This window comes from Coccinella septempunctata, chromosome 8 (genome assembly GCF_907165205.1).
Source record: "Coccinella septempunctata chromosome 8, icCocSept1.1, whole genome shotgun sequence".
Lineage (NCBI taxonomy): Eukaryota > Metazoa > Arthropoda > Insecta > Coleoptera > Coccinellidae > Coccinella > Coccinella septempunctata.
This window is the reverse complement of record NC_058196.1, coordinates 21,430,982-21,458,400: the sequence shown is the minus strand read 5'-3', so window position 1 is coordinate 21,458,400 and position 27,419 is coordinate 21,430,982. Positions and strand designations below refer to the sequence as shown.

Here is a 27,419-nt window from a genome sequence, read left to right as displayed (position 1 = left end):
GCAATGCGAATGAAACTGTTTTCGAGCTTTATGGGTTTTCTGAACTGTGCAAACTGATTTCGTCATGTTTATATTGCGATTGATATTTGTTTACGATGCTATTTTATTTGAACAGCTCAGTTAAGGTTCGATTCGGATTCGACGACAATTCTCTGAAGATTTTCATGTAAGCTCATGAAGGGTAGACTTCAAGTAGACACAGGATTTATGGGACAATCAGCTATAATGTATTCCAAATTCCAAATTAATGCCTCTTCTGGAGATGAAAATATTTGGAATATTTTCAATTTATAACGACGAGAGTGATCCTTCATCAAAATCAACAGAACATTATTGATGCAGAAATGATATTCTTCACAGTACAATTAGAGAACAAGTCATGTAACTATGATTAATTATTTTCTCTTTAGTTTTTATTTATCTACTTTTTATTTGTCGTTTTATGGTCTGGTTTTTTGTTTAAAACATAATTTGGAGATGGAGAGGATAAAAAAATTTTATATCTATGGAAAGAAAGCCCTTCAGTATTAAAAGCTTATTCTGTAAACAAATTGGTCATCACTACCCTACTCACAAGTGGGGAGGGTTTTTTAATGAGGTTTATCCCCAAGCTTCTGTATCATACCGCATACGCCGATTTATATGGTACCCCATTACACTTACCTCTATTTAAAGTCATACATATGCTATAAGGAACTCTTATGATTTGTCAAAATCATCTAAGTGTTCGTTGCAGTGGAACACACAAGCTTTTCTCTCCATTGATTCGCATGCTGATTTCATCGAGTATTGTGTTTTGTGCATATTTTTGGAGAAAATGTTCTTCCTGACGTTAGGTTATAGTGATTAGACTATAGCTTTCTCTTCACAATTATAATAAAAAGCTTTGTGTGGCCCAAGGTAACGACATTCAGAAGAATGTCACTCGTAATGAATCATCTGATCTAACCGCAGCGCAAAGTTTAAGTCCTGTATTCACTGAATTATTCTCAAATTCAGGTGCTGATAGCTCCATCATCTCAAATGATTATACGCTTTTTGGTGAGATAATTCATTTTGCTCAGCTGTACCTCTTGTCAAAAAAAACCTCAGCTTTGAAACTACACTGTATAAAAGCAGCGTTAGCAATCTACACATGCGTACATGTCATAGTATGCAAGCAAGACAAAATTGAACCTGCAATAACTCTACAATATTTATGTAGGAAATTTACAGTCAACTGAATCGAAATTAAATGGATATTGCAAGTAGGAAAAAGCAAAAGTTCAGAATTTCCCACTTCTAAGTCGGAAGCATATACCATACTTACTCTCGAATCCCCTCAACCATTTAAATCCTATGACTCGACAGAAATTCAATTCGCCACTATACCCCTCGAATAAAGCCGCCATATTTGCACCAGGACCACAATCCAAGGGAGTGCATATGTTGGAAAAAGCCTCGAGGAAATCCATTATCTGGGGTGACCAAGTCGAAGGGGCATTTTTGTATATCTTTCCGAAGACATGAATTACGCGGATTCTATGTTAACACAAACTTACTCCTACTTTCATGATCTTGTCATCCATTTGAACGATTTATTGGGGCTAGGGGAAGAGGGTTGCTGCGAAAATTCGAGATAAATATGGTGTAAATATGGGAAGGGACGGGCTTGTACCGATATAAACCGAGCTTGAGTTTGAAAATGTTTACTGGGGAGGAAAAAAATATTGGATGCGGAAATGGATGATTTTTGAGCAGGAAATGGAAAAAAAGACATGTTTCTTATTGGTGGTGGTTATATTAGCGCGTTTTTGGGATCGTTTCATATTCAACGCTATTATTATTTAGTAGTATAAGTATTAATGAGCTTATTTCTACTTTAAGTAGGTACGACAACAAATCATCGGTAATTGGTTACGGGTTTTTGAATGGTTTCTTATTCAACGTTGGTGTAATAATGTTTCTTACTCTTTATTGAATATGCGTTGTGAAACCACACGTTTCTTATAGGTGGCTATAGTAACGAGTTGAATCACCAAATGGAGTACGCTCCATCGAATGAAAGCAGATGCTGACCATGGTTTCGGTCTCATTTGACCTCGCCAGAGCAACAAAGCTTCTTCTCCGATGGACAACGTTTGGAAGATGGACCCTTATTCAATACTGGCAAGCGCTACTGAGTACTATGCAGTAACACAGCGCACTACTAGCACTATACAGTTACACAGAGCGCCACCCAGTATGAAACGATGTCCGATTAGTGATGGGCAATAACGTTATTTTTCACTAACGGTTATCAACCGTTATGGTTTTTTTTTAATAACGGTTGTTGATAACAGGTGAATACGTTATTTGCTCTGAAAACCGATAACATCTTCAAGGTTTGTCGATTAAAGGGTTTTCTCTACAAATTTAGGGTGTAAACGAGTCACGACTGAGTTGGAAATTTTTGATTATAATTTTTGTGGATGTTTACTTCTTTCATTCATCTTAATGTTACATTAATGTGAAAAAAATTTACTTTTTTCTAAACCAGTGAAATACTGCGCAACCGATGAAAAATATTAGAGTATTCAAGGTGTTCCCCAATATTTAAATAACCATTTTTCATTTGTTTTTTCATCTGGATACTCTCATTACCCATTCGTCCTATTCCAAGTTCGATTTATTAATTCTATATAGCCAATAAAATAATACGCTAATATCGGCTAATATCTGCGGTGAGTGCTCCTCCCGATATTTTATCCAATCTCATCACTTCGATGTGAACAACATAATGTACCAATAACAGCCTCCCATCCGCCCGCTAACGTAACAGAACCATCAACCGAGATCGAGAGTCAAGAATATGGCCAACGTTATCCGTTTGAAAAGTGTAAACTGTTAATAAACGCCAACAAACGATCTAACTAACCGCCAACAAGTCCAATGTAGCCGACTGTTATATGAGAAACGGTTTAACTAAACAATAACCGCCAGAAACAACCTCTCTGCTGAACTCAACGGCTTCAACGCCAACGTCGTCGACTGTTATATCAGAAACGGTCTGAATAAACGGCTTATTCAACGCCAACGTCGTCGACAGTTATATGATAAGCGGTCTAACTAAACGCCATCAACGCTAACGTCGCCGACTGTTATATCAGAAACGGTCTGAATAAACGGCTTTTTCAACGCCAACGTCGACGACTGTTATATCAGAAACGGTCTGAATAAACGGCTTTTTCAACGCCGACTGTTCGCGCACACGTTACTGCGCAACCTGTTATTGTTCAGGACATATAACGGTTAGTTATTGCTTTTTTCGAATAACCGTTGTTAAATAACAGGTTAGGGAATAACGCCCCATCCCTATGTCCGATTCAATCCCCTCCAGATAACAACCCAAACGAAGACCATGGTCAGCATCTGCTTTTATTCAATGGAGCGTGCTCCATTTGGCAAATTGGCTAGTTCAATTCAGATCGTAACACTTTTTGATATTCATATCAGAGGGTGGTATTCATCTGAATTAATTCTTATCAATATAATTAACGTATTTGTCTTGTGAAAGCAATTGTAGGAACTTCATGTGGAAAATTCTATTGTGTTCTCATGATATGATTGAAGTTATTTCTTGTTATCACAGGTACTTTGTTCTTCATACTGATACTGCTACTGATTCTAATGAATGTATTGAAGATGCAAAATTTGTATCTTGCTTCATGCATTGATCCCATTTTTAATTTTGTAGCAAGATTCAAATTTTACACCTTTAATAAACATATTAGCATTACTGTTATGTTATAATTTTCATCGTTAAGGATCAATGTCAATGTCTCCTTTGAATTTTCGAGGAGTTGACTCTCAAAAGCATTCTAAAAAGCTTCCTTCGTTTTTTGTATGGAGGTTCATTAAACATATTTTTTTGCTTTTTGATTCTTTTAATTGTTTCTCAGTACCTATGTGAGTTTGAATGCATGTAATTTCCATTTCCATCTTCTGTTCTCTATATGCATAATATATTTACGCACAAAAAATTGTTCAGTTTTCTTTTCCTGTATATCTGCTCATTTCATTATAGGTATGTTGATTTCTCTAAGGAAATTTCTCAGTTTTAGTATATTTTTACTAAAATTATGAACCCAGTCAAAATTTTGATGGAATGAAAGTTAACTGAGAACTTATCTCAGAACGACTTATGTTAATAAAAAAAATAAAAATAGATGCTCATGTCATTAAGTGAGCTACTGATTCAATATTAATCTTCCAATTCACACGAAAATTCGTTAACTAGTATCAGCAGTCAAAGCTAGGATTATTTTTACACTCTGGCAATGATGTTGTACTTTTGACTTAATTTCATTCTTAAGATGGATCAAGCATGAGTGTACACTCAATTGCATGCCAAAAAGTATCAATAAATCACTGCTTGAAATCTTCGAGAATTCTTCATTTCTGAGTTAGTTAATTTTTCGTCTGGACAAATTGTAGATTGCTTTTATTCATATACCTAACTTCATTTCACGAATAAAATACTTCTGGGTTCTTGAAGTTGCTTTCGTTGTCATATTGATCTTCCAGGCTTCTTTCTCATATCACGTTTGCAATCGATTTGTACCCTTCAATAAAAAACATTTGTCTCCGACTCTCGGAGCATCCCCTATTGCGTTCCGCATGAAAAAAAACTTCGTTGCCACAATATTCCATTATGCATATGACATACGGATACATCTGCTGTTGGTACTTCAAAGATCCTCTTCCAGATCTGAATCTGGGGCATTAAACATTCACACCTCATTACCATCTGGAATATGGTCTACTCCGTTGGAGAATTCATGCGTATAAGAGACAAATGTGTATCGAGATCACCAGGGGAATGCTAAAAGGAAAGCGATATACATTATACAAAACCATTTTTCAACATTTCTTTTCGTATTCGAATAATGGGAAATGCTCCCTTCCATTTGAATAATGGAAGGAATATCTGGTGATTCGACAAAAGGATATGATCGCGATTTGGGAGAGTTTCATTTAGATGAGAACATGAGTGGATTATTATGACACAAAGGGGAAACTTGGGAGTTCACTCGTCTGGAGGAAATACTGTTGCTCGGCTCAGAATGAAGAATATATTGTGCTATATTGAAGTGAGAGTAGAAGTTCATTCATGTGGAATTCCTCCCCAACAGAAAAAATCATGACGGTACATGTTATATAAAAGTGATATGAGTATATTCATACTTTTATGAGGGTTTTAGGAAGCTGTTCACCATGGCGTTTTTTCGAAACATGAGGGAGTATATAGATGTATATTTATACCTATATCCATTTGCTAGTTACTGTTGGCACCATCAAGTTTCTCATGACATTCATCAGCAAATAGTAAGGCATGAATGTAATAACAAAAATAAATGATTGTCATCGATACAAACGAATTCATTTGCTAGTTATCAAATTGAGGATTGAATTATTGGAATTGACTTATGACTCAGAGTAACATTATTCAACTAAAAACAGAGATAATCAAGAGTAGTTCAAATGAGATATCCCTTGAAGTCAGACTTAGAAAAATTCATTATTAACACAACGTTTACAGCAACAGAGCATTGAGCAATCAATGAAAATTGATTAGACTAAAATGTCTAAGTACTGTCATCAATGATATCGATTGAAATTTATTTTGGGATAATCAATACCCAAAAAATTTTATTGAAAAAACAATATTAAATTTAGAGAGAAAAATGACTAACCAAAATCGTAATAATGATCAGGAACAACCAACAAACCGTCAAGAACAACCAAATTTGTTGAATGTAATTCCTTATGTTAATGGCCTTTCAGAAAAAATAAGAAGAATCGGTTCGAAGTTCAACATACGAACTGTTTTTAAAACGCAAAATGATTTAAGATCTATATTAACAAAAACTAAACCTTTGAACGAAAAACAAAATCAAAAAATTGTATTTACAACATACCCTGTATTTGTGGTAAAACTTATACAGGTGAAACGTCCAGACCTCTAGAAATAAGAAAACGCGAACATAAAAATAATATTAAAAATAGAGAAATTAATCGATCACAAATCGCAGATCACATTTGTTCTAATACGGGAGACCACATGATGGATTGGGACAACACTAAAATTTTAATGACAGAACCAGACCATTTTAAACGAAAAATTAAAGAGTCTACGTGTATTCTATTAGATCAAGATAATAATTTGGAAAATTGTTCGGTAGGAGTGGATCGTATTTGGATCAATTTGCTAAAGAAGGAACTGTCATCCGGTAATTTCAAAATTAAATGAATCAACGTTTCTGTGCAGACTCTGTTTCTGTGTGTTGACAATTAATGTCAGACAAAAAGCGACAATTCAGAAGATTTTCAAAAGTAGATTTTTTCGTCTGATGAAGGAGTCTGATATAGACTCCGAAACGTTACAAAGAATTATAATTTCAACAATATTTATTTTGAGTTCATTGTCAGGCAACAATTTTTTCTAGTTAATTTGCTCCTGACAAATTAGTGCAAGAATTTACGCAGGAGCAAATCGTTGATTTCATTTTTAATCGATTTTGTTTCAGAGATTGGGAGTGAAAACCCTAAAAAGTTTATGAAGAGTTGTCATCAATGAGATCAATATATTAGAAGTAGAGCAATAATATTTTAATCAATATAAACAACGTAAGTCTTGAAGAGTGCAAAATTCATCAATGAGTACAACATTTACAGAGACAGACTGCTTACAAGTAAGCACGATTAGGGCGTCCACCAGAAAAATAGGAGATACAAATGATAAATTATGAGAGTTACTGATGAGGTAAACCACTAATCGTTGGCTTCGAGAAGAGCAGAAGGCATGAGAGCTAATCAGCATTCGAGCAAGATGAATGAATATAAGAATACAAATTATAATGAGGAGATCATGCCTATTGAGAGAATACACGATTACCAGAGCAGACCTTCCAGGGTGGAAACAGGACGAGAGACTACCAGCCAGTCTGAACTCGATAACAGTAATTAGTTATATGTAAGTGAAAGGTTATTAACAGAGTTGATTTGAGAAATGAAATAAACTGATTCAAATTAATGAGTTCAGCAAGAGAAAATCAGTAGGTAATCTGCCGAATCACGATAAATTTTCACGAGCTGTCAATGGTTAAAGGCTTCCTTTCCAACCGTATTGCAGAGGTCACTGAAGTCTGCAGTACACTAGCTATGAACTCTTCATCTCTTTTTCTATAGATTTCGCTGATAACAGGTGTCATACATCGAAGATTTTTTCACCAACTCTACTAAATAAACTCGCTATTTTCTGTCATCCAGTGGAACATGTTTGTACAAGTTTTATGTATTTCTATTTGGTTAAGTAACTGGGGTCTTAACCATTTTATCAAGTACAAGCAACGTCGACTTATTCAAACACTAATGGTACGCACGAGTGAAGCAAATCCATGAAGGGGTTTCACGTTATAACTTCAATAAAATACTTCACATCATTATTAACAGTTCAAAACCTCCTTATTAGCCTTTCTTTCCACTGCCCTTTTCAGCCAATATCTCACAAAATTATCATTCTTTCAATTCGAAGAAGTCTGAAAGCCCTAATCGTGTCCTTAATATTCATTGAATTCCTCCATTCCAAGAAAAATAATATCTGGGAACAAAGTAAAAAGTTGGACCAAGGGACTTATTCAAATTAGGAGTGGATGGATGAATCCCCCCGATACGGACGGAGATGGAAGCTTTTCAATGTAATATTTTCTGCATCAACAAACTCAAATCGACAAAAGAGTAGGAAAAACATGTCTAGATGTATTCCGTTATTTTAAATGGATTTTCCCAGCGGATGTATAGAGAGACGGGCGAAATTTTTCATCGCTTTCACAATTGCTGAAATTCCGGTGGATTTATCCGCTTCTTTTTCATGTACGGCATACTCGAAGCTTTGAACAATGATCCCTATTTTGTCTACAACTACTATTCACTGAGAAGCAGAATAAAAATAGAAAATGTTGAATTTGAATAAACACAACTTCGTTAGTTGCAGAACAATTGATTCGTGACGCGACAAATTGTCCCTTTATTTATCGAACTGTGCAGAAAATGAGTAGGTACGTACAGGGTGTCCGCAAGAAAAAGATCCTATACCGAGTCCTATACCTATATATACCAAACTATATGATTTACCAAAAAATTTATGAATAAAATTTGTTCTGCATAAATCAGTCTTCAACAATTCGCTGATACAATACGACTAACTCATTTGTGTACAGAGTGGTGATACAATGATACTTTTTTTTAATGGAGCACCATATTTTATTCGACAATTGAACAGAGCTTAAAAAGACGAAATTAAATATAACATGGTATTATAAGGACTGTTCAAAACTTCTTCCGTCGTGAGCCATACAAGTCGTAACTCCATTCACTTTTATAAAAGCACTCGGTTGGCCATGAAATAATTTTTTTAAATTTTTGCAACTAGAAAGGAGTAAGGAGTAAGTTGGCTGTCGTTAATGTCATAAGGACGTTGCCACAACTAATATCAATAATTAATATTACAAAAAAGATATTGAAACCAAGAGAAGACATAGTATCAGGATGTGCTTTTTAGAAATCAGGTCAGAATGTTTCCACAATCAGAAAGATTGTGAATGAAGAGGATGGATGAAGAAGATATGATGAAGAGGATGTTCCATTTTGACTTGCATTGATGCAAGATTTGTTGAAGAATTTAGCATTCTTGTAATTATTAGAGAGATACCCATTCCCTACAACTACAACACATACATTTCATCTTTGGGTTGAATTTTTTCATTCAACAACTAATGTAACGTCTTCAACCCTTAGCGAAAGAAACTGACCAACATTAATTATTCTCAAGCAACTGCAGTCTGCGTGTTAATAATCTAATTTTCTTACATTGCAAAAATAAATATATTTAGAAACTGAAAGCCCGTCCTTTCCATGCAAATAACCATCACATATTTTCCACTTTATAGGTAGGTATTTGACATTGTGAAGAAATACGTAATTACTGAAACTTTTACGCAGAACGAAAAACACATCACTGATTTAAAATCCAAAATTGTTGGAGAATCATCCTAACCTCACATTTTCTTACTATACATTGTGGAATGTGTTAAATTTCCATGGCCAACCGAGTGCTTTTATAAAAGTGAATATGCAATTGTGTTTAAAAATAAATTAGCCTTGTTGAGTTCGTTAACAGCATTTATAATTTTTTGCTTGAAGTCATATGCAGAAGTCGGCCTTATCACAAAGGTATTAATAATATTATAATAAACCTTGAGATTTTTATTCAACTCTGGAAAGGCGACAATCCTTATAGGTTCTGACATACACAATATATTTCATGGATTATAATTTTTGTTGCTAAGAAATAGCAATAATTCCGAACACTAGATTCAAAATGAATAAGACACTCATAAAAATTATCAAACGAACAAAAAACCAAACTTTTATTACTCAGATGATATACCTATGGTTAGATTCGGGATTTAAAGAGCCTTTAAATGATGACATTTTATGTAGGTGTAGATTGAACGGATTCCTCATCTAATTATTCGCATAGAAAGTATAAGAGATCAGTGTTTAAGTATTTCAATTCACTTTTCCAATGAAAGAAAATTAAATTATTGACACATACCTATGCAGATGCTCTTCATATTGTGAAATTTTTCTCAAGAAAGTAACTTTACCTGCAATGACTTGCTTCAGTTCATATGAAATTTTGCGTTTTTTCACCCCCTAACGTTGAATATTCCTAACAATAATAAACCTTTCTCTTCGATGTCAATTAGATCTTCCAATCTCAATCAATTGATTAGCGGTGCTGCTGAAGGAGTTCAGATTTAAGTTAACAAATAAAAATAAATTCCTTTTCGTTCTCAATCGCCATCCCAACAAAACAATTGCCTTCACGAAAAAAGCACAACCCTCAACCCCCACGAAATCTCTATTATTAGTTGCCTTCCTTTATTTTCATCCCATCCCACTCATTCCACCAATATATATCGAATATCGTTGGTCTCATCCACTTGGAAAACTTTCGAGGGTTGGCACAACTGATCTCGAGGGAACCATGGCGCTCTTGATTTTCTTTTATCATTTCCGCGCAACCATGTGAGCGATGCATCACTGCACTTCAGTTTCCAACGAACGAAAACAATAATTTCCGGAAAAGTGCCCTTCAACGGACCAGGAAGTGGGGGAAAGTGGAAATAATGTGTGGGATGGGGGGGTGGAAGTAATCATCTTTGCGATTCGTTCCTCTTCCTTTGGATTTTATGGCTCTTTGGAGTATGTTGTCGGGATAAACTTGAAGATGCGTCGAATTTTATTAGATTTCCACTTGAAAAATTCGAGCGAGACGTAAAAAATCATGGGTCGACAATTTTCATTTCACATATGCTGAAAATATGATGAATTGTAGTGGGGAAAGTAAAATGATTTACTGAATCTTCATAAAAAAAAATTTCGCTTATTTTTCACTTATATTTCTGCTATGCATAGATCCTCGGATGGAAAATGCTTCCAATATCAGGTAGTAAGAGACCTTTTTTCGAATTCATTATTTTATAGCTCTTAAGAGAGACACGCCCGTATCTTTCCTGTAGGAAAAGTAGATACCAAAAAGTTTATACTCTGTACTGAAAATGTTGTTCAGTGAATGTAATTCAACCCTCAGTGTTGGAAGTGCAAGTGCGATATAATAACAAAGTATGTTTTATGCGTAATATTGCCCCTTGCTCCCACAATTTGAAGATACAGGTAGATACGGGTGACTTGGGACAGTCCTGTAACTTGGGACAATTACCCCCCTTGCAGATTTCTTTGTTTCTTAAGATTTATGAGTGAAGGGACAAACTTATAAGATTGTGTAGCATCTTTTCGATCAGTTTAACAATTAATTCCTGTTGAGTTCGCCGTGACCAGAGCGTTTGAATTGACACGAAAAATTAACGATTTCAGTCAAAGCGCGTTTTTTTATGGTCCTTATAGTTTCTAGTGTCCTGTACATGTGTTTCACTTTGTGCATGTGTAATATTTTTTTTTTTTTTTTGATACGTGGGATATTAGATATATATGAAACGAGGTTGTTTACAAATCAAGCGGCAACACGGATTTCATTCATTTATTTTGTTGTTTCACAGGATGACTTTGGACAATGCCGAATACAAGTGGTGCATTGGCAGCAGGATATTATTATTTACGTTATTTCCTCAGAGAAATCACCAAAGAATGAAAGAAATCAGAGTTCCCTTGTTTTGTTTAGTTTTTTTACATTTGATTTGCAATATATTTACTTTCGCTGTAATAGGGATTTGTCATTTAATTTCCTCACCGAATTTCAACTATATTAAAGGTCCTTTCGTTTGCATAAAAAGTGTAGCAATTTTTTACACTCGATTTTAGTATTCGTTTGCTGATTGGATTTACACCAGTGTAGAGGAGGTGTAGTTTATCTACACCTCCTTTTGAGTAGGTGTACATAAGCATTCTACCTCCTCTACAGTGGTGTAAACCAAATCGAGTGTAGAGAAGTGCTACACTTTTTATGCAAACGAAAGGACGAAAGGAAAATCAGAATTTGTTATTAAATTAATTCTGATTTTTCAAAAGTATACAAGTTCCCAAGTCACCTATTTCATTTGAGAATTGAGAAATCACTAGATTTTAACTTGTGTCCCAAGCCTCCCAAACCGGTGGGTGACTTGGGACAAGTATATTTTTTTTCACAATTTATATCCGAATTCTGCAGCATGGTATATATCCCAATCAATAATCTGAGTCATTAAACATATTCGAACTCATAATTCAGATAAAAATAGGTCACCGTTTTGAAAATATGACAAATTGAATTCAACAATCGTGCCAAGTTACCCGAATCTACGGTATATGGTTTGTGTGACGTCAATTCGCAATGCCCATCTTGGGCAAAAGCTGGCCATGTTCGATCTTCGAGAGTTGTCCGAGTTCTCAGTACACTTCAAACTTCGTCATTTTTTGACGCAGTTCTTGGGATCTTAGGTTGTTTCGTTCAGTGAATGAAATCTAATGATGAAGTAGGTAAACTACTGAAAAATTTAAGTGGATTATTAACGTACCTACTACAAGTACAACGGTTTTGTATAAAAGTACTGATTTAGCCGATTGGGTGTCTACTATTAAACCTGCCTGAAATAGCAACAGTAGGCAAGAATGCTTCAAAGCGACAAGAATCACCATGGTAGAGAACTAGAACGCCCATAGTTTTATCTTTTTTGATAGATTTACTTCTAAGGTAGATTCATCTTTTCGATCTGACTCACCTCCGACGTGGCTCGGGCCTTCGCCCTTGGTGGTTTACCTTTAGACCAGGTTCGGGCCTTCGGCCTTCGTGGTTTGCCCTTGATTTTTTTTCCATCCTGAATTCGAAAGAACGGTACCTGTGGCTTTCTGCTGGGAAAAGAAATGGCCTTCTAATTCCAGTTGGGGTGGGAGTATAATCCCTCTCCACTCAATATTTTTCGAACGAAACGAGAAGCAATACGGACATTTATAAATGGGAGCGCTCTGACACACCAGTTAATAGCTCTTTCTTTCCCATCTCAACATCGAAAAAGAAAAATCGTCAAGTGAGAAGTGGTTACATGTCGAAAGAATCCGTCTTTTTTCGGCTGGTAAAAAACGAACGCTGTTTCATGTGTCGTCCCATCGATGTAAAACACCCCTCTCTGTATCGGTGCCAATTTTCTCTGATAATCGACCGTCACATGGGAGACACTCGTGCTTCGTCACACAGGTGACACTTGTGCTTTACAATTACAGTTGTTGATATTCGATGATTTTCCTCCCACAGCGAGTGGAAAAATGAAATTGAGAAAATCAAAAATTCCATCCATTTCTTAGGCATTTTTCGGGTATTTCTGAGTCGTTTTAGGGGGCGGAAGTGTCAACTGAGCACAATTCGATCCTTCGTGATAAAACATAGCCCATCCGCGATCGCCAAAAGCGCTACTTCCCAAGCAGCAAGCAAACTCCTAACGACTTGCACCTTTTGCTGTCATGAGCAACATTACTGGTTTAAAAGAACAAAAAAAAATATAGATTCTACCTGGTGGAGTCTGTAAATTTTAAAAAGTTTAGTTTCATCTGCTACAAACACCTTGAAATAAGGGCTTAATATCAGGTGGAGCTTCCTCCAACTCTAGGCCGTGCCACTGCGGCAGTGCTCTTAATCCATTTGGCAATGAGTCAATGATATTATCAATGAAAGTTTGAAGTATATTTTACCAAATGTCCGATAAAGCGAGGTGTTGAAATGTCTGCGGTGAGTCAGGCAGGCGGTATAATTGCTGTGACCTGGCATACGAGACATGTTCAATACAATTTTGGTCCGGACGAGCAGTGGGCCAATTCATTCGGCTAATCCCATGCTGTCATAACAGTCATGATACTTATGGACATATGCACCGTTTCACTAAATGAGAATAATTTCTTAAAGATCTTTTTTTCCCATAGAGACTCTGTACTTGGACGTCGTTTTAGAGTTTAAACTGCAATCAAACATTGCATACGGGCATTAATGGCTCAAGTAAAAAAAATTACCGAAAGTGCGTATGTTACTGTAAAGAATTCACGGCGCACGAATTCTCGAGTAAATTGTCTATGTCTAGAGAATTCTCGGCTGTTGCAAACGGGCTTAACTGTAAATAATTCACGGCGCATGAATTATCGAGTAAGTTCTCTAGAGAATTCTCGGCTATAGCAAACGGGCTTCAGAGAATAGTCTATTGCAAGGCAACTCATGAGTTACTTAGGAGGTCCATATTTTGTGGGTGGTTGTAAGTGTGTGTGTGTATGTGTGTAACACGCAAACATACGCCACTCCACATGTTTTTTGCAGCAATGCTGAAAATTAGATTTTCAACTGCAAAAAGTGAGTTTTCTCTAAAATATCCACAAAGCAACACACCAGCACCTGGCAATTTCTGTATCTTGTTTTGAGGTAAGTACCAGTCTCAGTTTGTGAGTACTGTTGAGTATTAGAATATAGGTGTTTCAAAATTATATGAAGTAGTATTTTAAGCCCGTTTGTAACACCCGAGAATTCTCTACCAAATTTAGCCTGAACACTGAATTCTACCGAAAGTGCGTATGTTACTGTAAAGAATTCACGCGCATGAATTCTCGAGTAAATTGTCTAGGTCTAGAGAATTTTCCGCTGTTGCAAACGGGCTTAACTGTAAAGAATTCACGGCACATGAATTATCGAGTAAATTCTCTAGAGAATTCTCGGCTATTGCAAACGAGCTTCAGATAATAGTCAATTGCAAGGCGACTCATGAGTTACTTAGGAGGTCCATATTTTGTGGGTGCATGGTTGTAAGTGTGTGTGTGTATGTGTGTAACACGCAAACATACCCCGCTCCACATGTTTTTTGCAGCAATGCTGAAAATTAGATTTTCAAGTGCAAAAAATGAGTTTTCTCTAAAATATCCACAAAGGAACACATCAGCACCTGGCAAGTTCTGTATTTTGTTTTGAGGTAAGTACTAGTCTCAGTTTGTGACTACTGTTGAGTATTAGAATATAGGTGTTTCAAAATTATATGAACTAGGATTATTACAGGTTACAGGCAAACTTATTTTTGAAGATAAATGCGCGAAGCAAACTTATAGGTAACAATTGTATTTTTTATTTAGGTGCTTTGTCCCTGTGGAAGCAAATACTATCGTGTGATGAACTCGTCCAGATGAAAGGAATCACTGATGAATTCTCCGCAAACCAGCATGATAGGGAGGATTGGAAAGGGGACTCAAAAACCCGTTCCAACCCTTGTATCCGTCGCTGTCTATTGAAGATAAGAAAACGGAAAAGGGGGGCCCTTACGGGCTGTTCCTCCGTTTGATTATTCCAGACCTGTCAACGCCCCATGTCGCTCGGATTCCATCCAGTTTATTGCGATTGTTCCTTTGATACTGTCGCGAGGGCAGAGCGAAGAAAATTCAATAGAGTCTAAGCGCGGCTCAAGAGGTGGATTTTCGACTCTGACTCTAATGATGGGAGTAGCGAATGTAAGGATTACTGGGAAGTAGTTCATCAGCAATTGGTCCATTATTCTATCCACTGTTGCTATAATAGATCTTCATTTTGGTGCGTTGGGTTTGATTTTGAAATGATACAATTGAAACCAAAAACGGATAAAAAACTAATAATTTAGAAACAGAAAAACCGCCCCACAAGTAAAAATAAAATAAAAGTAATATCTGTCTGAGCCATTGAATAAAATTATGGAAGAAAGAAGAAATAAATCTCTTACAACGAGCTGGTGATTATTAGTTGGGGAGCCGAAGAGGGAAATTCGGGATTTACTCGAGCGTGTCAGATTAATATAAGGAGACATACCTTGGACCCTGTAGAGTACCTCTAACAAAAATCAGACCTGTATATAGGGGAATTGTCTAGGACAACCTTTCAGAATAGTAAAAAAAAAACGATCATTGTACAAACTCGAGCGTGTCAGATTAAGATATATATGCTTAATTACATGTTGAAAAGTATATATTCTCTTAATCTGATAATAAGCGTGTCGAAAATGTGTGGAAGGGCGCCAAAGTTGCAAAAAAAACGTCACGTGTACATTCTCGAGCTCGGAAGCGTTTTTTCTCATTTTGAAGATAATAATTCAAGAATAACAGAAAAAATATAATCTGACAGTTTTAGCAAACCGAAACAATAAAAATTGGCCATAAAGGTTACAAAAATCAGTTTTTTTGAATTATCTCCTTCCCTGGGCTTCAAATCTTTTTCGCATTCATTATAAAAGTTGTAGAGCATAACATTTTCTACAAATTTTGTCTCAAGCAATTTTTTCTACGTTCAAACGTTTTTGAGATATATGGCGATTAATGCGAGGTGTTTAGCGATACATGCTGAAGCGAAAATTCACTCGTTGGAAAATGGTACATTCTAAGGTTCAGTCACAGACAACACTAAAATTTCGAGACTAATTTCGAAATTGTCATCATAGAAATACCTTGTCATTTTGACAATTGTAGATTAGACTGGGATTCTACATTGACCTTGCCCTTTCGCATGTGTGGCTAAGCTTCTCGCCCTCTAACTCGAAAACGGTTAAGAGTATGTAAAATTGCTTCGGACAAAAGTTGTGTAAAATTTTATTATCTATAACTTTCATAATGAATACAAAAACGATTAGAGGTACAGGGAGGGAAATATTCGTAAAAAAGGGATTTTTATCATCTTCAAAATGTCAGATTAAGAAAACCCCCCCTGATTAGTGTCAGATTAATGGGTCAACACGTCTACAACATCCAGATTAACCATCTGTATGAAAATCTGACACGCTTGAATATGTACAAGGAACAAATTTTTTTTACATTTTCAAAGGACCGCTGTGACCTTGCGTCACGTCCAAATTGTCAGTCCCTTGGAAAGTAGCTTCCCTTGGGTTCAATTAACATATCCTCCAAAAATCTGTCACGCTGGAAAAACTTTTTTTTTCGCCATTTTCAACTCTTCCGTACGGCCAGTTCCACCGCGCAAACTGTCAGATAAGCATAAATTCATTATCAGAGACACGTAGAGCATGTAAAGTATCTTAATCTGACACGCTCGAGTATGTAGACCTGACGATTTTTTTTACATCATTGAGACCCTGCAGACGCTTTCCCCACCGCTAAAAGTGCATACATCATAGAACCTTTTTTTTCTTTCTACCATCTAATCTTCAAAACCACTAGGTTTCCACGACGCTCGAGTAAATCCCGATATAGTATAGCAACTATATTTAATCTTGATCACCATAAATATATCATTTTATTCGTACTTGCAGTGCATACTACATTCCAGATAATAATCCCAAAACACAAATTCCCAAAATTGAGAAAATTTGTGTCTTTTCAGGCAATTCTTTTCTCATCAGATGGCGATAACCCAATTGAATTACATACATTAGTTTTCATTTTTATGGAGTAAATCCGAAAGTGCTGAGGAGACATGGAGAAAAGATATTATAATAATACCTAATAATAATAAATAGAGCCGACAATTCATTCCTGTTTCGTCTTCGAAGGAGTTATGTTGTTCTGACGAGGTCAAATGATACCGAAACTTTCTGTTAATACTTTGAGTGATGGTGGAAGTCTGTTAGTTCGATTTAGATCATAACATTTGTTGAATTAAGTATCCGCGGTTGTTTTATCAAAGAGTTGATAGACTGTGGTTTATGCATCTGAATTAATTTAGTTTTTCATTCACCTTACTGTTGAAGGCGTGATCCATTTATGAATAATAATAATGATCGAAGCATTGAAGCAAAGATTATAGAGTTAGTTATAAGATTATAGAGATAGTTAACTCTTCAATCTTTGCATTGAAGGAAGGAGATACGTACAAGTATCCAGGGATCAATCAGACGGATCAATCAGACCAAGATGAAGAGAGAATTGACGGAGGAGTTCACTCGAAGATTTAGAAGGATCATGAGAACTGATATAAACGGCAAGAATCTGACCAAAGCGATTAATACCTACGCTTGCTCAGCACTGAGCTACTCATTCGATATTATCCTTTGGACCTCCACCGATTTAGCAGCCTTACAGAGAAAAATAAGGACGATGCTGACAAAACATCATAAACATCACCCTGAAAGCTCAATAGAACGAACAGAGCTACCACGACACTTTGGGGGTAGAGGAATTGTTGATTGTTCCAACAGGATGTCTCAGGAAATTGAAGGATTCGAGAATATTTCCTGAACAAGGCTGCTCCATAAGAGCTATATCAAGAAGTTTGTGATGCTGATAGTTCTTCTCCATTAAAGCTCCAAAAGCTCCAGCAGGACCACTTGGAAACCATCGAACACCTTGCAGAAAGCAAACTGCGGAAAGCAAACCTTCGCATGGAACTATGGAAGGCATCAGAACGAGGTCAACCATGATAACGTCGACATATCTGCGTCGAACTACTGGTTGACTTCCGGAAGGTTGTTTTACGAGACAGAGGATTTCACCCTTAACATCCAGGATCAGGTTAATTTCAATTAGTTCTGAACAACATATACAGGATTCGTTAGGAAAAATAAAGATGAACCTTTTCTTTGGCATTTTCGAACGATGGAATGAGCATTCAGAAAAGATGAAGTGAAATATATGGTTTAACTTCCGAAAGGAAACAAAAAAATGGTTGAGTCGACAGAATACAAAAATAAATTCGAATAAGATTCCGGGAATTCTGAAACTTTCATCCATCTCTCTGGAAATTGCATATCGTAATTTTAAATTGGATTCCGGGAAGATTTGAATAATTTATTTAATGTCGGTATCCTATTCACTCCAGCGAAAGGGGAAGACGCGATCATTGAAAATTCTCTTCTTAGTTTTGGAGAGTTGAGTTGTGCTAGACGTGCCTCTGTAACAGAGATCCTTGAATAGAGCTCAGGTTGCCTAGGAGAGTATCCAGAAAAAGGTGATGCGGTCTTTTCATCTATGTAGGATGTGAAACTTGGAATTTCTTGGTTCAATGTTTCCTATAATTACAATTCACGAAAAAATAATTCAAAGAAAAATAATAATTCACGACCACACAACCGAAGGAAAATTTACTCTACAGCTCCGAGGATTTTTTTGAAGGATTCATCAGGTAAATCTGATATATGAAAAATTGAATACTGTTCATTCTGCTGACTCATTTCCAGGATTGAAAATTAATAAAACTAATGAATGAAAATAAAATGAAATCAATTCAGATATGAAACATCCATTGATGAAGAAATAAACAAATGTTGCAAACTGATAGTTTGAAGCACATGAATATATGCTGCCGTTTATATCAAAGATAGAGTTACTTAATCTAACCTAACTCATTATTTTTGTTTTACACTGTGACAGTTGAGCAACACCATCATGGAATTGGCTATATGTATATAGAAAGAGAGCAATCAATGAAATCAATGTCAGGCCAATACCTGTCTCTTTTCGGTTGACATAGACGTGAGTGTGGACCAATCAAATTTGAAAAAAAAGTCAACTAGCTGACCTGATGTTAAATTTCTCCCTTCCCCTTTGTTTTGCCGTATTTCATGCACAGATCATGTTTTTATGTCTATGATGCAAAAAGATAATTCTGCTACCATCCACAATTAAAGAAAAAATGTATTCATACTAGTGCTAGTCATGAATCAGCGCAGGAATTCCCAGAGAGGCTGAATCATATCAACACAAACTTTAAAAGGGTTTCGGGATTATTGTCCCTCATCAGTATAGTGCAGTGTGACACATCTAAACCGAACGATGGTGTCTTTAAGCGAGAAAGGGGATCCGCCATGAGGAATGTTTTTTCAATCCTCATCATAACACGCCACCTGTCCCACCAAAAGTTAGCCAACTCGCACTTACTCTGCAGAACACCCATATCCATGACTCCCAAACAATACCACGTGACCTGCAGTCAACGAAAGTGCAACAATTCGCCGAGAGACTGCATGAAATACGTATTTTCAAGCAAATATTGGCTCAAATCTAAGCCAAGGTCCTGTAGGTATAAATATCGCCATCGCTAGTTGATATCGTACGGGGTTTTTATGATTGTAACATTGCAGTTGGTTGAATTATATTCTATGCTACTCCTTACTAAACGGTTTCGATCTAAATATCATCAAATTTTTCGAATTTTTTCGCAAAGGACGAAACAATCAGTTATGACAGTTATTACCTAAGCCGTTTGAGCGAACCACATGTAACGTGATAAAAATTAGTAATCGTAATGTCGGCTGAAATACATAAGGTATTGGAATAAAGTTTCTTCATTCCGCCGTTAAACATCCTCTCAAATGTGAACATCAACGAACAGTTTCTATATTGCTGAAGGCTGTGATCCAGTATTCCAGTAAATTTATCCTCTGCAACAGAATTCACAGCCCCCTTCCATTGGCGAATGCTCTGATGATAGAACCACGCCGTCACGTGCAACCCACTGAGGAAAAGTGTGAAGGACGTAGATAACCTCCCCTGGACCAAAGTTCGCCGGGTTATCGATCCCCGAAGGCACTGTGTTAGTAGTTATGCTTTTTAATCCGATCGGGGAGAAAGAGGCGAGGAAAACGATGTTCAGAATTGTATCATAACGACGCTGAACTTTCTGCCATAAATCTCGAATAATTTAAGAGAAGAAAATTTCAGAAATGAACTGGTACAACGTTGCTGAGTAACACAGTGTTATTATTTTTGGAGTATGGACTACTTTTCATGACTTTTTTTACAGAGTAAAAAAAAGAGATAAAAAAAAGCACAAAATTCGCATGTCTTCGTTATTCAGATGGAGAAAAAATATGAAATACGTGAACCAGGTGTGCCTGAGGTAGGCCAAGTGTACCACACTACATTCTTCCTACCCAGAAAGCTTTGAAACTCACTATTGCAAACGATAGTACCTACTTTATTTCGGCAATAATTACTTGAGATTGACACTGTTAATTCTGGTTTTCATCAGAACGTTTTATTCCATTTGAAATAGTGTTTTCGCAATGTCTACCCGATCTAACTCTACGGTATTCTGGACATGATAGGTTATTTCACTGCTGAATAAAGGTTTGTTGTTCTCCGTATGAGCTTTTTTTTAGCGTTGCCAGTTGTTTTGATGGATTCGATTTCTGCTGATTCTATGAGGAACTACATTATCTGGCATACTTTTCGAAGTCTTAACAATGTCACTCATCTGGTTGACTGAAATTTTCACACTTTCCTTTTATCCGGCTCGAAGGGCCAATTTTGACGTCGGCAAATTGAATGCTGGATGTCGCTAACTGAAATGAGCGGCATTTTTCAAACCTTACTAGCTTTTATTAAACTTTCTTCCTAACATACCGGATCAATCTAAATACATTCCAAGGTGACCATATCTCATAACCAGTTATGAAGCAGAAATGTATCCCACGGTCCTTGTTTTATAACAGATATATCACACTAAGAATACAAATATAGAGCGCTTATGTAGCAGATATGCTCCTATGTCCGCCTCAAACAAGGAACACATCTCCTTTCTGAGAGGAACATAAATAGTTCAAACACGGATCATGCAATATTTCTTTCATGGGAGATCTGTATGTATTACCTCCATATGTTACGTTTATTATGCTTCATTTGTTATTGAGAACACTTCAACAAAAATATGACAAATTATGGAAATTAATAAAAACTATTGATATAATATTAAACTCGATTTTTTTCAAAATAGTGTGTTTTTATCAATTTTTGTTGAAAAGAAAATTCAAAAACATCCCACATCACTTCGGTGAGGTATGTGAACGAATGAACTCATGTTCAAAAACAATATTTTATCATAAATTTCAAATTACAAAATTGATGCGAAAGATTAGGCCACACGTTAATAGAACTAGAAAGAATAAATTACATCATACAAACTGCTGGCTTCAAGATAACTGTTCTCCAAGAACAATTAGTACAGATCTTTCTGGTATTTGCACTTTTATGCATTTCATAAAAAGATAAATCAGCAGTTCACTAATGTTTAGGCAAAGGTCAAGAAGTTTTTAGAAAAATTGTGCCTATGTTATGCGTTTTGAGAATGAGAAGAATACTATATTCATATTGCATATCTTTCTGCTTTCTGAAGAAATTTTGAAATATGTATGATTTATTCATTCATTTCTACATATATGAGGTAGATGAAACACGTGAGGAAATACTCTATTTCTAAATCTACACCAAACAGGACATTATTTATTCAAATATAATTTTTATATGCTGGATGTGGAGACCGGCGATTAGTCATAAGCGATGACTCACTCCAAGTGTTGAACGAGATGTGAACAGTGAAGGGAAAAAGGAGTGTGATAACGACAGCGGGTGTAGAGACATTGAGTTCACCACTGAATTTATAAGTGTTAGTTAGATTGTTATTTTGGGATTATTATAAATAAATAAATAAATAAATTGGATCGCTGATAAGTGTATTGATGTGATCACCCTGAGTACCACAAACTGGCGACGAGGTGAAACAAAACCAATAAAGTGAGTACAAAATAATATCAATTACAGGGTGACCTACACATAACTCATGACGGTTATAATAACGCTTGATATCACTGTAGTAAACCACTAACATAAGAGGGCTTGGAGCCATCAATGACAAAGCCTTAAGAAGTTTGGCTGTGAGCTATTAATAACAAAGGCTATCAGGAAGCTGGCTGTGAGCCATTAATAGCAAAGCCTATTATGAAGTGGGCTGTGAGCCATTAATAACCAAGGCTATTAGGAAGTGGGCTGTGAGCCATAAATAGAGAGGAAGGCTGGGAGCCTAAAAATAGCAGTTAGCAGGCTGAGAGCCTATATACCTACATAAAATAATTATTATATCATAATAGAAATTGAATATAATATAGTAATAACAAACTTATTGTAGAAAAATAAGTGTTTGAGGCATTTACTTACAGACATATTCTTGTTTATTTTTTTCAGTACCGATAGCGAATAGAATAGTCTATAGAAAATGGGTGACTCCTCAGGCATCAAACCATTCCTCGCTGAGAATTTGGATAAAGCACTCATTCGAAATGAGTGGGAAAAATGGCTGAGATCACTCAAACTTTACTTGGCATCGGAAGAAATTGTTGATCCAGTTAAGAAAAGAAATAAATTGTTACACATCGGGGGAACACAACTTCAAGAAGTCGCGTACAACTTACCAGGAGCAGTTGATGAAGACGACCCAGAGACAGAAACTGACGTTTTCAAAACTCTAGTAGAAAAATTGACGGAGTATTTTTCCCCGATTCAAAATTCCACATTCGAAAGGCATGTCTTTAGAAACCTGAAAAAGGAGGAAGGAGAAACCTTCAGTAAATTTTTGTTGAAGATTAGGCAACAGGCTTCGAAATGTGTTTTTGGTTCAACAGCTCAAGAATCCAAGGAAATCAGCATAAAAGATAAACTCATTGACGGTTGGGCTTCAGCGGAATTGAAGGCAAAGCTACTAGAAAAAGAACGGTCGTTAGAGGAAACCATCGAATTGTGTAAGATACACGAACAAGCAAGACAGCAGTCTCAATCAATGACTTCAAATGACCAAGGAGCATCGATATCGGCAGTTAATAAAATAACTTGGTCTAACAGACGAACAGGAGGAAATTATTGTACACGGTGCGGAAGGCATGGTCATCCACCCTTCTCTAACCAATGCCCAGCAAAAGATTCCAAATGCTATAAATGTGGATCACAAGGACATTTTTCGTCATGTTGTCGAACGAGATTTGATAAAAGGAAGCCCAGTTCTTCAACTGGCGAAATGACCAAGCGATATAAATACAATTCAAGGGTCCATTTCGTGGAGGCGATCGAAGACGAAGAACCTGAAACGAATACCCCAATCAAAAGCTTCGAATGTTTCAAAATTGATGAGATTCGCCAACACAGTAGCCCTGAAGCAAGAGAGGAGCTTGTTCAATGTACAGTAGGAGGGGTGCCCTTAATACTTCTCATCGATTCAGGATGTGGCGTGAACATTATCAAAATGCAAGGCTGGGAGAAGCTAAGGAAGCAAGAAGCCGGCGTGTGGAATGTAGACACAAAAAGAAATGACCAATTGAAGCCTTATGGAGCTGGAGAGCCTTTGGAAATAAGTCATCGATTCCAAAGCACTGTGGCAATTCCAGGAAAACAGGTATCCTTGCCTACTTCTACGTAGTGCAGGACGGAGATGTTTCACTACTAGGTAAAGAATCAGCACTGAAACTGGGGGTGCTGAAAGTAGGTCTAAAGGCAATGGTGAATAATACCACCAAGTATACCACTTTCCCTAAAATAAAGGACATCACCGTGAAACTATCGATCGATCATACGATAAAGCCGGTCAAACAACCACTTAGAAGGATTCCGATTGCAGTTGAAGCGCAAGTGGAGGAAAAATTGAAAGAAGCTCTCCAAAACGATATCATCGAACACGTAACAGGACCAAGCGAATGGATATCTCCCATAGTCGTGATTTTCAAACCTGGAGGAGACATCCGATTATGCGTTGACATGCGAAGAGCAAACCAGGCAATACTGAGAGAGAACTACCCTTTACCGACGTTCGAGTCATTCATGACAAAATTGAAGAACGCGAAACTCTTTTCAAAACTGGATCTTGTCAGCGCTTACCACCAGCTAGAGTTACATGAAGAAAGTCGAGCCATTACCACATTCATTACCCACAAGGGAATGTTCAGATATAAAAGACTCATGTTCGGCGTAAACTCAGCGCCAGAGATATTCCAGCGAACCTTGGAGGGAATCCTATCCCCCTGTGAAAACTGCTTGAATTATTTAGATGACATCATTGTATTCGGCAGTACCGAAGAAGAACACGACCGATGTTTGGCAAATGTGCTCGACGTACTTCATAATCATAATATCCTGCTTAACGACAATAAATGCTTGAAGAAAGTCAAAGAGGTGAAGTTCCTGGGGCACAAGCTGTCCGCTGAAGGTATTGATGCAGACGATCGTAAAGTCGAAACGATTATAAATTTCAGACCCCCTACGACAAAAGAAGAAGTGAGAAGCTTTTTAGGCCTGGTAACCTATTTGGGAAAATTTATTCCGGACCTGGGAACCACTACGGAGTTCCTTCGACAACTGATGAAACATGAAGCAAAGTTCACGTGGACTGAAGCCCATCAGACATCCTTCAACAGACTGAAGAATGCATTAGCCAAACTCCCGACCCTATCTTATTTCGACCCAAACCTTCGTACACGATTAGTTGCTGATGCAAGTCCAGTGGCGTTAGGGGCGGTGCTGTTGCAATTCGATGAACAACAATGCCCTCATGTGATCTCGTTCGCTAGCAAGAGCCTCTCTGACACGGAACGTAGATACTCACAAACGGAAAAAGAGAGTCTGGCTCTTGTTTGGGGCGTAGAAAGATTTTATTTCTACCTGTCCGGATTAGACTTTGAGCTGGTAACAGATCATAAGCCCCTCGAAGTAATTTTCAAACCGACGTCCAAGCCCCCGGCTCGGATCGAACGTTGGCTGTTGAGACTTCAGTCGTTCAAATTTAAAATAATATATCAATCGGGAAAATCAAACATCGCAGATTCAGTGTCCAGGTTGTGTCAGATAGCAAAAGAAGGATCGTTCGACCAAGATAGTGATGGACATATTTTCACAATAATCGAAAAAAGCATACCAAAAGCTTTGAGCATTTCGGACATCGTAACGGCCAGCAAGGAGGACGATGAAATTAGAGTGGCTGTTGGAAAAATCAACCAGGATTCTTGGGAAACAACAGAAAAGAACATATATTTTCCGTTTCGTTGGGAACTGACATCGTTAGGACCGATGATACTACGAGGGAACAAAATCGTAATTCCCCAGACCTTACGACAACGGACTCTCGAACTAGCGCACGAAGGCCATCCGGGAGAGACCGTGATGAAGCGAAGGCTGCGGGCCAAAGTATGGTGGCCAGGAATTGACAGAGAAACGGAAAATTTTGTGAAACGATGTAGGGACTGTCTGACGGTTGCACAGCCCAACAGACCTCCGTTTATGTCCAGACACAAATTCCCAGAAGGCCCATGGCAGTACTTAGCTGTCGACCTCATGGGACCATTACCAAACCAAGAGATGGTGTTCGTAGTAATAGACTACTACTCCAGATACCAGGAAATAAAATTCCTGAAGCAAACGACCTCTATTATAATAATCAAGCATTTAACTGAAATATTTTCAAGATTGGGTTTCCCAAAATCTATCCGAGCAGATAATGGGCGTCAATTCGTTAGCCAGGAATTCAAGACATTCTGCAAAAATAACAACATCACCTTGATGCAAACTCCCCCATATTGGCCGCAGGCGAATGGAGAAGTGGAAAATATGAACAGGTCCATCCTGAAACGGCTTCAGATTGGTTATTCAAATGGAATGGATTTGCAGAACGAGTTACATAAATTTACGTTGATGCATAACGTCACACCACACGGCACAACAGGAAAGTCACCGTCGGAACTGATGTTTGGTCGTAACATCAAAGACAAAATACCGTCAATCACCGACATAGATGCAGAAAATGTCAACGAAGAAGCGAGAGACAGTGATATTCTTAAAAAGCAAAAAGGGAAAGAGAAGGAAGACATAGCAAGAAGGGCAATTGAAGACAACATACAAACAGGAGACAAGGTACTGGTAAAGAACATGGTGGTAGCAAATGAGCTAGTCCCAAGATTTGACAAGAGAGAGTATGAAGTGCTGAGACGGGAAGGTAACGAGTTAACCCTAATTAGGGATAGTAAAATAGTTAAGCGCCATGTTTCTCATACCAAGAAAGTGTCGCAAGAAGAATCACTCGAAAGACCGTCGACTAGGGAAGAAGAATCTACAACATCGGAAAGAGATCAAGCGGAGGCCGACCAGGGTTCTCAAAACACAACCATCGCAGACGCCAATCCGCCAACCGGGCGCCCAAGTCATCCCGATCAATCCAGGGTTGAGCCGTTGAAGCTAATAAGGAAGGAGGGGTTGTGGAGACCGGCGATTAGTCATAAGCGATGACTCACTCCAAGTGTTGAACGAGATGTGAACAGTGAAGGGAAAAAGGAGTGTGATAACGACAGCGGGTGTAGAGACATTGAGTTCACCACTGAATTTATAAGTGTTAGTTAGATTGTTATTTTGGGATTATTATAAATAAATAAATAAATAAATTGGATCGCTGATAAGTGTATTGATGTGATCACCCTGAGTACCACACTGGATATAATAAAAACATAGTCTATTATGTTTCATAGGACTGCTGTGAAGATACGAGAAATGATTCGACATCCATAGCACTTTTTTCTCAGTGATTCATCATTTCACTGGCAAATCACTATGACACACAAATAACGTTTGATTAAACGTTCAATATCTGCACTTCATTTTCAGTAATCCACTATTCAATTTACAAAACGTCTAAATGATAATAAATACATATCGAAACGACAGTACCAATAGCATTTCTCACAATCCACATTTGTGTACGTTTTACAGCGCCCTCGACGGTAGTTAAAACGCCTCTGGTTTCATGCACTGTTCATGATCTCAACTCAAAATGATACATGGCAAATAAAGAACAATGTTACAAATATGTTACGTAGATATCGTGGACCGGGACCATGAAATTCACAAAATGTAGATATAATTTGGATACAGCACAGGTACATCCCAGATGTCGTATCAAACACGTAATGGTTACAGAATAATAACACATAACAAAGTTCCCCATTAGATCTCCCAAGAAAATTAACAGATATATTACTGGTCACAATTTATCAATTATGCAACACTATATGTTCCTGAGTGCTTTTATTGTTTTCAACAGCATATCATTGACAATATAAAGGTTTGTCGGAACGGAAGGTTTATAATTCCATTCAAAA

The 27,419-nt window shown here is 37.1% G+C and overlaps 2 protein-coding genes across 2 annotated transcripts; both read left to right on the top strand.

The window, feature by feature from the left end:
- Positions 1-21,993: 21,993 nt before the first annotated feature.
- Positions 21,994-23,701, top strand: LOC123318367. The gene is made up of 2 exons (XM_044904976.1): positions 21,994-22,029; positions 22,477-23,701. Exon 2 carries the CDS (start codon positions 22,508-22,510, stop codon positions 23,699-23,701), a length of 1,194 nt encoding a protein of 397 aa, XP_044760911.1. The 5' UTR covers positions 21,994-22,029; positions 22,477-22,507.
- Positions 23,702-23,778: 77 nt separating this feature from the next.
- Positions 23,779-26,553, top strand: LOC123318366 (uncharacterized protein K02A2.6-like). Its single transcript, XM_044904975.1, has one exon. It carries the CDS (start codon positions 23,779-23,781, stop codon positions 26,551-26,553), a length of 2,775 nt encoding a protein of 924 aa, XP_044760910.1.
- Positions 26,554-27,419: the final 866 nt, after the last annotated feature.

What these genes read in the sequence shown, in the direction of transcription:
- LOC123318366 (XM_044904975.1), top strand. Translation starts at nt 23,779, where the DNA reads ATGGTGAATAATACCACCAAGTATACCACTTTCCCTAAAATAAAGGAC.
- LOC123318367 (XM_044904976.1), top strand. Translation starts at nt 22,508, where the DNA reads ATGGGTGACTCCTCAGGCATCAAACCATTCCTCGCTGAGAATTTGGAT.